Here is a 13,345-nt window from a genome sequence, read left to right as displayed (position 1 = left end):
TGCCCCACCGCACCCTTCTGTGGCTGCTCTGGGTAAATGTGGTTGCTCCACCTCCTCTAACCCCAGCTGGTGCCTCCCAGAGCAGCAGGGTGAGGGGCTCCCATCCCACCAGTGGTGCAGACCTAAAGCAGCCTGGCCTTGACCACGGGGCTCTGGTACCTGTCAGGTTGGAGTCTTGGTGCCACATCACCCCTGGTGGTCAGATGCCAGATCCCTGCTTCCTCCTGGGCCATCCTGAGTCCCCGACTCTGTGCCAGGTCCCATGCAGGCCCTGAGATGGACAGGTTAGCCCACAGCCTCTGTGCTCTTGGGTGAGTTGGATAACCAACCATCTGATAAGGCAGGTTGGGCTGAGGCATGAGCTGAGCCCCTGATAGGGTGGGGGCCACCATCCGGGAGGAGGGATGCCCCCCACCCCTGTGGGTATCAGGGTGGGCTTCCAGGAAGAGGAGGAAGAGGTCTCAGAATGAGCTTCAAAGGATACATAGTATTCAGGATATCTAGTCCTTTGTGGCAGCTACAAAGCACACGTGTTCAGGCCCTGGGGCCAACTGGGCAGTTGTGACCCCTCCAGCTCCCCACCACCAGCCACTGCCATCCCTCCCCCAACCCTGGTGTTCAGCCCAGGCTTGGCTGCTCTGGCACCAACCAGGCCTGCAATGGAACCAGCAGGATCCCAGATATCCCTCCAACCCAATGAGAAGGGCAGCTCTAGAGACCCAGGAGCCACTGTCTAGGCAGGCCCCTCCTACCCTGGACCCTGGGATGCTCCACGAAGAGCAGGATTTCACGGATCTGAAAGTGAGGGAGAGAAACTCTCTGTCTCCAGGATCTCCAAAAGGCAGAGGCTCAGGGAGGCACAGAACCGCTTTCAATGCTCTTCAGCCCCATCCTCCCACCTGGTGTGACCTCAGAAGCCTTCTTTGAATAACACTAATTAATAGCTCAGGCACGGGGACTCACGCCTGTAATCCCAGCATTTTGGGAGGCCAAGGTGGGCGGATCACTTGAGGCCCAGAGGTTGAGACCAGCCTGGCCAACATGGTGAAACCCCATCTCTACTAAAAACACAAAAAAATTACAGGCAGGCACCTGTAATCCCAGATACCTGGGAGACTGAGGCAGGAGAATCCCTTGAACCCTGGAGCTGGAGTTTGCAGCGAGCTGAGATCACCCCACTGCACTCCAGCCTGGGTGACAGAGCGAGACCCCATCTCAAAACCACAACAAAAACAAAAAACACATTTACTGACCCGGTGCAGTGGCTCACGCCTGTAATCCCAGCACTTTGGGAGGTCGAGGCAGGCAGATCACCTGAGGTCCGGAGTTCGAGACCAGCCTGACCAACATGGAGAAACCCTGTCTCTACTAAAAATACAAAATTAGCTGGGTGTGGTGGCACATGCCTGTAATCCCAGCTACTCAGGAGGCTGAGTCAGGAGAATTGCTTGAACCATGGAGGCAGAGGTTGCAGTGAGCTGACATCGTGCCATTGCACTCCAACCTGGACAACAAGAGTGAAACCCCATCTCAGAAAAACAAACCAAAAAAAAAAAAAAACACTTATTAATAGTGTGACCTGTCATAGGCCACCACAAGATGCTCTTCTGAGTGCAGGGGCCGCTGTTAGTGATCACACCAGGACACCGGTGTCACCCAAATGAACACATGCCCCACAGGAGGACCCTCGGGTGGTGCTGTCACCCTGCTTAGGAAGGCAGCAGGGCACAGGGCCCAGAGCAGGGCTTGGAGGTGCCCAGCTGTCGACCGGCCTCTGCTCCACCACTACCCACAGAGCCTCTGGGTGGCCTCCAGCAGGGCTCCTCCCTGGTGTGCAAACCCTTCCTCAGCCTTCCCCACCCTCCTCCCTGGACTCCAGGCTGGCAGGAGCCCGCGGGACCCCCACCAGTGCTTCCCAGTGAGGGAGGACCCTCCTCCCTGACTCCACCTGCAGAAACCTGTGGGTGGCTGTCAGGGTAGGAGGCTGGCTCCTACCCTGGGTTTGTGACCTGGAGGGGTCACTTACGCCGGCCTCTTGTCAGCAATGTGAGTGGTGGAGGTGGGTGGGGACGTGCTGTGAGCATGCCCAGGCACCTCTGTAGGGCTGCCTCCCCTGGCACACCTGTCCCCAGGCCGGGCTTGCCTGCTCGGGAAGTCCTCAGTCCTCAGGGGTTCCCGATGTCTGTCCCCACACAATCTGCAGCTGGATGTCCGGGCGGGAAGAGAGGGCATGTCCCTGCTGGGGCAGGGCCAGGGGTGGGTCTGGGATGGAGGGGGTGGGTCCCTGAAGAGTCAGAGTGAGGGGAGCCTCCTGGTGGCTCCTCGGGGGATGGGGGATATAGAGAGGTGGGGGTGGGGCCTGCTCACCCCGTGTCCCCCACAGGTCGCTGCTGGCTGGACGCCCTGGAGCTGGCCCTGCGCTGCTCTAGCCTGCTGAGACTGGGCACCTGCAAGCCGGGCCGAGACGGGGAGCCAGGGACCTCGCCAGACGCATCACCCTCATCGCTCTGCGGGCTGCCAACCTCAGCCACCGTCCACCCAGACCAAGACCTGTTCCCGTGAGTGGGGCGAGGGCACGAGGTGGTGCTGATTCATGGGGTCTCCTTGTAGGCAAGGAAGAGGGGGAGAGGACGGCCCCAGCCTCTGCTCTGGCGGGCTGCAGGGCTGCAGGCAGGGACGTGTTCACTGCCGTGTGCCCTGGGAGCCTCGGTTTCTTCCTCTATAAAATGGGGCTAATCGTGTCAAACGTGGGTTGTGGAGGTGATGACAGGCAGGAACGTATGTGAAGCACTGAGCAGCGAGGGGTGGGCGGCCCGGAGGGGTGTGCTGGGGTCTCACCTGTGACGGACCCACTGGCACCATCTACCTTCCAGGCTGAACGGGTCTTCCCTGGAGAACGACGCGTTCTCAGACAAGTCGGAGAGAGAGAACCCCGAGGAGTCAGATACCGAGACCCAGGACCATAGCCGGAAGACGGAGAGTGGCAGCGACCAGTCAGAGACCCCTGGGGTCCCGGCGCGGAGAGGGACCACGTATGTGGAGCAGGTCCAGGAGGAGCTGGGGGAGGTGAGAGACCCCCAGCCAGAAGCCCCACGTGTCTCCCCGGCCTCGGCCCCTCATTCTAGAGGCAGAGGTAGCCATGCCTCATCCTCAGGGAAGCACGCAGAGCCCAGGGGGCGGCTTTTGTCCCCGTCACTTGGCAGTGAGCTCAGGAGCTGTCTTTTAGATGAATAGGCTCCTCCCCTCTTCCAAAGAGGCTGCCCCACTGGCTGCTGGGGTGCAGATGCGGGGATGGGGCAGGGGTTCGCTGCAAACAGGCAACTCCCTCCTTGGGCTGGAATGTGCTGATGGGAGAACAGGAGGCTCAGGAGGGGCCTTGACCCCATCTGGTGGGCAGCCCCACTTCCTGGAGGAGCACAGATGAGGGCATGCAAGACCTGAGTCCCATGCTCACAGGCCGCTGCGCACCTGGTTCTCCCCTGGGGCCCTGGGAGAGCTGTGAACGAGACAGACCTGGGCCCTGGGTCCTGGGCCTCCAGTGTATGGGCAGCAGGAAACACAGACAATAAACCCACAAACACAAGACGAGGCTGGGGAGTGGGTGAGGGAGGCCAGCCGGGCCATGGGCTCTTTCTGAAGATGTAAGTGACAGGAGGGAGGATGGCGTTCCAAAAAGAGGGACCGCTGGTGCACGAGCCCAAGGCAGGGGGCAGGCGGTGGGCGGCAGTGTCCCCAGAGCATGCCTGCAGCTGAACAGCCAGGACGGCTGACTCCCCACAGCTGGAGAGAACTCGTGTGGCCCTGGGCACCGTGGGGCGCCTCAGGAAGGGGAGTCCGGAAGGAATCACAGGATCTAAGCTTCCATTGGGCAACTGGGGTGCAGACTGAGGAAGCCAGGCTCTGGGGTGGGCGCTGTCAGGAACAGGGGGCTCTGTGGTCTGGGATCTTGTCATTCTTATCCGGGAGGCGAGACAAGAGCAAGACCGTGGCTGTCACTGAGGGCAAGGAGCAGTCCTGGTTTCCGCAGGAAAGGGGAATTAGGTCCTTGCTGTTGTTTGGACAGCGTCGTGTTCACGTCTTGCTCTGCACAGGCCCAGAGCGGGTTCCTCCGTGGTCTGTGAAATCCTTGTGTTCAGTGGAACACCATGGCCTCCCTGTGGGCTGCCATTCCCACAGAGCTCAGGCTTCCGTGCAGGGATGGGAAGGTTAGGATGGGCCTGTGGGGAGTGGACCGAGGGCCCCGGGGGCCTCGGGCTGAGAGTATTGGCGAAGCCACCAGCGGGTTAGGCAAGGGCCTCGGGACAGCCGAGGGGCGGGGATGGACACTGGGCCACTCGTAGGGAAGCACCATTGTTAGGAGAAAGCTGAGGGCGCCCTGGACCCAGCTGTGATGGAGAAGGGAGAAGTGGGCAGACTCAGGGTATTTCGGAAGGTGGTTTGGGCAGATCTCAGCCAGATGGTGATAAGCAACGCTGCTGTGAGCCAGGCAGGGCGGGCTGCTGCAGGTGCAAGCCTGGGGCTCCGGGCAGAGGGCACGGAGCAGGCAGCCAAGGGGCCTGGGCATCCAACCTTCAGAGGCCGAGCACAGATAAGGCTTCACAGAGGTAGGGCAGGGAGGTGGGAGGAGCCAGGAGCCCAGGTGTCTCAGAACCGGCTGGGCCGAGAGGTGGGGCAGGATGAGAAGCAGGGATGGCTGCTGGACCAGTGAGAGGCAGTGGGAACCTACAGCGAGACAGTCTCAGTAGAGAAGAGGGCAGAAGCCTGGTGGAGAGGGTTAAGGAGGACGGGAGCACGTGGACAGAGCAGGAAGATTCCTGACAGCCGAAGCTGTCAGGCTGACAGTCCAAGCCCCAAAGCTGGCTCGGAAATCAAAGCTATAGCACTGGGCTCCCCGTGACCCCTCATGGGGTCAGACATGGCTCCTGGGTGTCCACGCACACTATCCACTAGGCCAGTGCCATGAGGATCTGTCCGTGGCCCTGCATACACAGAGAGGCGAAGCCGTTTGCCTGAGTCCCAGCAGCGGGGATGAGATCCTGACGCAGGACTCAACAGGCCACGCTCCATCTTGCCCTCTCCCTGGGGCAGCTGCTGTCGGGCTAAAAATACAGAGAGCCCTGAGTTCAGATCTCACCTCTGCTACATAGCAGCTGTGTGACCTTGGGCAAGTCACTTGTCCGCTCTGTGGAGGGGAGGACCAGTGTCCTGGTACCCTGGGGCTGTGGTGAGGTGCAAATCTGGAGTGAAGTCACTTATTCGGGAGCTGTGGTGAGGGTTAGGTGTCTCAGAAAACGAGATGAGGGGGCTTCGTGAGTGGCACACAGGCTTCGGAAGTGAGGGGTGAGTTCACGGTACCTGCGTCGGTTTCGCAGTGCAGGCTCACCTCCAAACTCACCCAGTTGTCCACATTCAATATCTGAAGGCTTCTGTATACCAGTCATACCTCAAAAAAGTGGTTCAAAAACAGAAAAAGAAATGTTACAATAATCTTTTTTAAAAAATGGAAGAGCAGGCCAAATCCCTGCCTCCCCAGGCAGCTGTGAAGACAGGGTGGGCTGCAGCCTCTCTGTTCCCTGAGCCCAGGGTCCCACGATGCACAGACGGGTTTCAACAGCAGGTGTTGGGAGGCTGCAGCCTGGACTTTGAAGGGGCAGGGCATGGGGTCCCTGCGCCAGGTGCAGAAACAGGAGCGGGCCTGGACCCGGGCTGCAGGCGCCCCAGGGGCGGGGTGGAAATGCATTGGGAAGAGTTCACATCTGATGGGGCTGAGTCAGCCTCATGAGGCTATGGGAGCCGAGCCAGGGGTTTACACCCAAAGGGGTGGCAGGTACAGCCTCCTCCAGCCAGAGCTGCCACTGTCCCGCCACCCCTTCCTCCCGGCTCTTCTGGTTAGGGCCTGACTGCAGCCTGTCTGCCGCAGCTGGGCGAGGCGTCCCAGGTGGAGACGGTGTCAGAGGAGAACAAGAGTCTGATGTGGACCCTGCTGAAGCAGTTGCGGCCGGGCATGGACCTGTCCCGTGTGGTGCTGCCCACGTTCGTCCTGGAGCCGCGCTCCTTCCTGAACAAGCTCTCCGACTACTACTACCACGCAGACCTGCTCTCCAGGTGGGCGCCACGCCGGGAGGGGCACCCCACACCTCGTCCTGCATCTGCATGAGACCCCGCAGCCCCCTCAGCACCTGCCTGCCCTGTTGGGGCTTCCAGAGAATCCCCTGGCTGATCCCAGCCCACTGTTCCTGCAGCTCTAGCCTTCAGCAGAGGCTGAAAGTTCCTTCAGCAGAGGCTGAAAGGAGGGCTGCAGAGGCAGGAAGGGGGGAAGCAGAGGCTGAAAGGAGGGCAGCAGAGGCAGGAAGGGGGCTACAGAGGCTGGAAGGGGGCTGCAGAGGCAGGAAGGGGGCTGCAGAGGCTGAAAGGGGGCTGCAGAGGCTGGAAAGGGGCTGCAGAGGCTGAAAGGGGGCTGTAGAGGCAGGACGGGGGCTGCAGAGGCTGGAAGGGGGCTGCAGAGGCTGGAAGGGGGCAGCAGAGGCAGGACGGGGGCTGCAGAGGCTGGAAGGGGGCTGCAGAGGCTGGAAGGGGGCTGCAGAGGCTGGAAGGGGGCAACAGATGCAGGAAGGGGGGGCTGCAGGCTCGGGAGCCAGGCAGAGGGAGCAGGGTGGGAACAAGAGCATGGGCAGGGAGGCTTCCTGGAGACAGGGGCGCCCTGGCAGCCCAGGTCAGCAGTGTCCTCTCTGCCCCAGTGTGGGAGCAGCCCTGGCACTTTCTCATTAGAAGAACCCACTTCCCCGGAGAAAATTCTCCTGCTTGGGGGTGACCAGAGCGCCTGGGCCAGGCGGCCTGTTTCCAGCTGAGCAGGTGGAGGTTGGGATGGTAGGAGGGAGGGTCAGGGAAGGGAGGTGGCCATGGCCCCGGAGCTGGGGTCAGCGTTCTCCCGCCCATGGCAGGGCTGCGGTGGAGGAGGATGCCTACAGCCGCATGAAGCTGGTGCTGCGGTGGTACCTGTCCGGCTTCTACAAGAAGCCCAAGGTGAGCCCCTGCCAGCCAGGGAGGGTGGGGCTGCGGCCCAGGGGTCTGTCTGCTCAGCCCTCGTCCCTTGGCACTTTCCCGAGTCCCCAGGCCATCCCCTACCCCACATGGCCTTGAAGGATCCTGGTCACCCCCACAGAGGGCCCTGGTCCTTGATGATGGGGGACAGGGTGGGGGCCCTGGATGGCTCAGGCCAGGCCCCTAAGGGTAGTCTCATCCCTCAAGGCCCCAGGCTGGACCCCTTCCCCACCCCACAAGAAAACAGCCTCAGGCCTCAGGCCGTGCTAGAGATGGTGCCAAAAGAAAGGGGCTTTCAACCCTAAACCTCAAGGTACCTTTGGAATCTGTGGTTTTCACAAATTTTTACCCATGGAACCCCCTTTTAGAACCCCAAACCCAGGACTCCAATGACAGCAGGCTGCTCTGGTTGTAGTGAGGGAGAAGGCCTGCAGCTCCCCTGACCCACCATGGAGCCCTGGGGTTCCATAGGAAGCAAGTTTGAAAACCACGACCCTAGTTCTACTTCTTCATTGTGCAGATGGGGAAACTGAGGCTCCAAGAGGAGAAAGGATGGACTGAGTTGCACAGCAGGTTTGGGGTGGAGGCAGGACTCCTGACTACCTGGTGCCTTCGTGGCTTTCAGCAGGCTGTGTGTAGGTTACACCCAAGGTCCAGGGAGAGTGTGACAAGGTCAGGGTCTTATGTCCCCTCTCTGAGCTAAGAAGTAGACAGGGTTCCCCTGAGGCTGTCCCCCAAGAATGTAAACCACAGGCAAAGCATCGTCCCACCAAAGTAGCGGTGAGGTGTTGTTCCCAGATGCTAGCAGCAAACCAGCAGGCAGCGGGGAGCCCACCCACGCTGCTCCTCAGTGCACATCCCTCACCTGCTCTGCACAGCGGGCCTCTTTTTTTTTTTTTTTTTTTGAGACGGAGTCTCACTCTGTCGCCCGGGCTGGAGTGCAGTGGCCGGATCTCAGCTCATTGCAAGCTCCGCCTCCCGGGTTCACGCCATTCTTCTGCCTCAGCCTCCCAAGTAGCTGGGACTACAGGCGCCCGCCACCACGCCCGGCTATTTTTTTGTATTTTTTAGTAGAGACGGGGTTTCACCATATTAGCCAGGATAGTCTCGATCTCCTGACCTCGTGATCCGCCCGTCTTGGCCTCCCAAAGTGCTGGGATTACAGGCTTGAGCCACCGCGCCCGGCTCACAGCGGGCCTCTTACCCACCTGGTTCTCTGTTGTCCGCAGGGAATCAAGAAGCCGTACAACCCCATCCTGGGGGAGACCTTCCGCTGCTGCTGGTTCCACCCCCAGACTGACAGCCGTACGTTCTACATAGCAGAGCAGGTGAGAGCACCTCCGCTGCACCCGGCCTGGGCGCGGGGCTCTGTGGGGGGCGGGGCCCTGGCAGCAGGCAAGGACAAGTGTGACGACCCGAGGACCCGCTTCCTGGGGCCCCACGTCCTACGCAGCGGAACGGCTATGGACCCAGCCGCTGCCAATAGGGATTCTTGCGGAAAGTGCAGACCCCACCATGGCTGTGACAGCAAACAGTGTCCCCCCTGGAGGGAGGACCATGTGTCCCATCTCCCAGGGAGGCCTTCTAGGGCAACTCAGGGCTCCCAAACCCCACAGCTGAGGCCTACCTGCTCTGGGCGTCGTGAGCAAGAGCCAGGAAGGCCCCTACCCGAATGCTGGGACCAGGGGAGGGGATGTGACGTCAGCGACAGGGAGGGGTTTTTGGGGGGAAGCTGGGATTACCTGTTTCCGAGGCCGTTTACAGAGCGCCCTCCCTGCCTGCAGGTGTCCCACCACCCTCCCGTGTCTGCCTTCCACGTCAGCAACCGGAAGGACGGCTTCTGCATCAGTGGCAGCATCACAGCCAAGTCCAGGTTCTATGGTGAGGGGGTCACCCCGGGCGCCCCCTGGGGCCTCAGGGAAATGCGATGGTCGGGGGGGCTCCAGGAGCCAGTGGACCAAGATCTCAGGTGGGGGCCATGTGCCTGACCCTCCCAACCCCTCGTAGTCAGAGACCATGTGGTGGTCAAGTGCTCAGACCCAGGCATCAGGCAGAGCTGGCCCATAGCTCCCCTGAGCTGATAGTGGCCACCTTTTGCAGGGACATTGTGAGGACTGAGAGAGGGCACCTACATGGAAAGGTGTGGATTGAGGCTGAGCAGCCCCACAGCACTGCGTGACTATTTGAATTGGCTAAAATGAAATGAAACTTAAGGTCAGGCACAGTCGCTCACGCCTGTAATCCCAGCACTTTGGGAGGCCGAAGTGGGTGGATCACCTGAGGTCCGGAGTTTGAGAACAGCCTGGCCAACATGGTGAAACCCCGTTTCTACTAAAAATACGAAAATTAGCCAAGCATGGTGGCACGCGCCTATAATCCCAGCTACTTGGGAGGCTGAGGCAGGGGAATCGCTTGAACCTGGGAGGTGAGGGTTGCAGTGAGCCAAGATGATGCTACTGCACTCTAGCCTGGGTGACAGGGTGAGACTCTGTCTCAAAAAAAAAAAAAAGAAAAGAAATGAAACTGAAACCACAGTCCCTCTGTTGCCACATCACACAGGCTCAGTGTTGGCCCTGGAGTGGGACAGGCATGAGGGAAGCCCTGGTCTTCACAGACAGCCCCATTGGACTGCGCTGCTCTGAGGCCTGGCAGCCTCGGGTGCTCAGAAAGTGTCCATTTGCATTTCATCCCATCCGTTGTACCTTTTTCATCAGTTTCATCCATGGGCAGGTGTGCGCCTGTTGCCTCTGTGTGCCCGGCTCTCTGCTGGGTGTGTGGAAGTCTGGGAGAGGGTCCCAGGTGCGACCCTCAGGTTCAGCCCACCTTTTCCACCTCTGTCCTCTCCTCACCAGCAGTGCCTGTGACTCTTGGCCCCGAGCGGGGCGCGCTCCCTCCACATGGACGTTTAAAATCTGAGCAGGGCTCAGGCGGGTTTGAAAAAGTTTGCAGACTCCACCCTGTGAATCTTCAGTTTTGTGACTGCAATAAACCACTAACACGTCAAAGGTGAAATAACTTCTCAACACAGATGTCCTGTGCACACTGGACAGGGGTTTTACAGAATCTGAGGCCCAGAGAGGTTAAGTAACTCATGCACAGTCACACCACTGGAGGTGCCAGGAGCGTGTTCACCTGTTGGAAGGGGCTCAGACCCTGTGATTTAGGGGTGGCCTCAGGTGTGAAGGGGTTGTCCCCCTCACTGGTCCTGCTGCCTCTTGTCTCTGCAGGGAACTCGCTGTCGGCACTGCTGGACGGCAAAGCCACGCTCACCTTCCTGAACCGAGCTGAGGATTACACCCTCACCATGCCCTACGCCCACTGCAAAGGTGAGTGGCTCAGCCACCCACTCCGAGGGCAGAGCGAGGCTCCTCCCTCAATGAAAGCGGCTAGGTGCCAAAATCCTTTGGTTGTTGCTTGAAGAAATCTTTACTTCACCTTCACTCACCCGTGACTTTTTTTCTTTTTTTTGAGAAGGAGTTTCACTCTTGTTACCCAGGCTGGAGCGCAATGGCGCAGTCTCGGCTCCAAGTAGCTGGGATGACAGGCATGCGCCACCACGCCCAGCTAATTTTGTATTTTAGTAGGTTTTCACCGTGTTGGTCGGGCTGGTCTCGAACTCCCGACCTCAGGTGATCCACCCACCTCGGCCTCCCAAAGTGCTGGGATTACAGGCATGAGCCACCATGCCCAGCCTTGCCCATGACTTTTGAAGGTGGGTAATGCCAGGTGGAGGCTGTTTTACTGCCCTTTGAATACGTGTGTTGTGCTTTTTTGCCTTATGGCTTCCACTACTGTTGGGGATGATTAGCTGTCAGCTTATTTGTTACATAATCTGCTTTTCCCTGTAGCTGCTTTGAAGATACTCTCCTTGCCTTGGTGCCCTGTAGTCTTGCTATAGTGTTTCAAAGTTCGGATTTCTTTTTTGTTTTTTCATTAATAGACTTTCCTTTTTACAGTAGTGTCGTGTTTACAGAAAAATTGAGCAGAAAGTACAGAAAGTCCTGTGTATCCCCTACACACAGTTTCCCCTGTTATTAACATCTCATACTGAGGTGCTACATTTGGTACCATTGATGAGCCAATACTGATACATTGTTACTGAGTACACAGTTCTCCTTCCCTTTCACTCCTTGTGTTGCTCATTCTGTGGGTTTTGATAAATACAGAAGGACATGTATCTGCCATTACCATATCTCACAGAAGAGTTGCACCACCCTAAAAATCTCTTATGATTAGGCATGAATAGATGGATCCACATATTCCTCAGTCCCCCCAGGCCCTGGCAAAATAATAGTTTTGCCTTTTCCAGAATGTCATGTAGTTGGAATCATATGGTGTGGAGACTTTTCAGACTGGCTTCTTTCACTCAGCAATATGCACTTAAAGATTCCTCCACTACGCGTGGTGGCTCATGCCTATAAATCCCTGTGCTTTGGGAGGTAGAGGTGGGGGGATCACTTGAGCCCAAGAGTTCAAGACCAGCCTGGGCAACATGGCGAAACCCTGTCTCTACAAAAAGTACCAAAAAATTAACCAGGCATGGTGGTGCACCTGTGGTCCCAGCCGTGGGAGGTTGAAGTGGGAGGAAAACCTGAGCCCAGGAGGCAGAGGCTTGGAGGAGCCATCATGGTACCAGTGCACTCCAGCCTGGGCAGCAGAGTAAGACCCCATCTCAAAAAAAAAAAAAAATGCTTGCCTGGCACAGTGGCTCACACCTGTAATCCCAGCACTTTGGGAGGTCGAGGCGGGCGGATCACCTAAGGTCGGGAGTTTAAGACCAGCCTGACCAACATGGAGAAACCCCATCTCTACTAAATATACAAAACTAGCCAGGCGTGGTGGCGCACGCCTGTAATCCCAGCTACTCGGGAGGCTGAGGCAGGAGAATCGCTTGAACCCGGGAGGCGAAGGATGCAGTGAACTGAGATCATGTCATTGCACTCCAGCCTGGGCAACAAGAGAGAAACTCCATTTCAAAAAAAAAAAAAAAAAAAAAATCCTTCATGTCTTTCTATGGCTTGATAGCTCTGGATTTCTTTTTAATTTTTGCTGATTGAGGGTTTTTGTTTGTTTGAACTCTTTGAAACTGAGGTTTCGTGGCTTTGATGAAGTCCGGAAATTTTTAGCTATTTTTTTAAGTGCCTCACTCCTGATTTTCCCATTTTTCCTAGAACTCCAATGAGACAGAATTTAAACCATCTCCTCCTTTGCTTAGTCTCTCTTAATGTTTCCATCATATCTCTTATCTCTTTGCATTCTAGATTATTTATTTAGATGTATCTTTAACTCTAATTAACCTGATGTATCACTCATCCACTGAGTTTTCCATTTTGATATATTGTTTCCCAAGAAGTTCTACTTAGTTTCATATCAAACCTGCCTGGTTTTTTTGTTTGTTTGTTTTTGGGATTTTGTTTTGTTTTGAGACGAAGTTGGAGTTTCACTCTTGTTGCCCAGGCTGGAGTGCAATGGTGCCATCTCAGCTCACTGCCACCTCCGCCTCCTGAGTTCAAGCAATTCTCCTGCCTCAGCCTCCTGAGTAGCTGGGACTACAGGCATGTGCCACCACACCTGGCTAATTTTTTGTATTTTTAGTAGAGACGGGGTTTCTCCATGTTGGCCAGGTTGGTCTCAAACTCCTGACCTCAGGTGATCTGCCCGCCTCTGCCTCCCAAAGTGCTGGGATTACAGGGGTGAGTCACTGCGCCCAGCCTTGCCTGTTCTTTTATACTTGTACGTTGTTCCTCAGTCATGTTTGCAATCCTTTCTGATAAATCTTTGAGCACTGTAATAAACACAGTGTTTTGTCATCTCTAGCTGGTCATTCTGATATTCTAATTTGTTTGCTGCTGGGTCCTCACTGTCCATAGTGATACCCTCGAAGGTGCTCAATAATTATTCGAAGAATGGCTGTATTTAGTAAAACCTCGGATTCTAATTTGCTCGTTTTTTCTTTGTTTGTTTTCGTTTTGTTGGCTGAACTTGTTTTGTTGGCTCTCACATTTTCTTTTCTGAGGCGGAGTCTCGCTGTCTCCCAGGCTGGAGTGCAGTGGCCCGATCTCAGTTCACTGCAAGCTCCGCCTCCCGGGTTCCCGCCATTCTCCTGCCTCAGCCTCCCGAGTAGCTGGGACTACAGGCGCCCACCACCTCGCCCAGCTAGTTTTGTGTGTGTGTTTTTTCTTAGTAGAAACGGGGTTTCACCACGTTAGTCAGGATGGTCTCGATCTCCTGACCTCGTGATCCGCCCGTCTCGGCCTCCCAAAGTGCAGGGATTACAGGCTTGAGCCACCGCGCCCGGCTGGCT

General features: G+C 57.1%; 1 protein-coding gene across 3 annotated transcripts in view; it reads left to right on the top strand.

The window, feature by feature from the left end:
* OSBPL5 (oxysterol binding protein like 5) overlaps positions 1-13,345 on the top strand; it is an 80,960-nt gene that overhangs the window by 56,741 nt on the left and 10,874 nt on the right. For 2 of the 3 annotated variants that reach the window (XM_033208266.1, XM_033208267.1), the window contains exons 8-14: positions 2,384-2,558; positions 2,874-3,066; positions 5,894-6,105; positions 6,942-7,023; positions 8,271-8,369; positions 8,826-8,922; positions 10,269-10,367. In XM_033208266.1, the coding sequence (XP_033064157.1) occupies positions 2,384-2,558; positions 2,874-3,066; positions 5,894-6,105; positions 6,942-7,023; positions 8,271-8,369; positions 8,826-8,922; positions 10,269-10,367 (957 nt within the window). The remainder of the gene's footprint in view (positions 1-2,383; positions 2,559-2,873; positions 3,067-5,893; positions 6,106-6,941; positions 7,024-8,270; positions 8,370-8,825; positions 8,923-10,268; positions 10,368-13,345) is intronic. The other variant, XM_033208268.1, reaches the window with a different exon arrangement.

This window comes from Trachypithecus francoisi, unplaced genomic scaffold (assembly GCF_009764315.1).
Source record: "Trachypithecus francoisi isolate TF-2019V2 unplaced genomic scaffold, Tfra_2.0 Lachesis_group8, whole genome shotgun sequence".
In the NCBI taxonomy this organism is placed as follows: domain Eukaryota; kingdom Metazoa; phylum Chordata; class Mammalia; order Primates; family Cercopithecidae; genus Trachypithecus; species Trachypithecus francoisi.
Note: the sequence above shows the minus strand (reverse complement) of the source record. Positions and strands in the feature narration are given on the sequence as shown.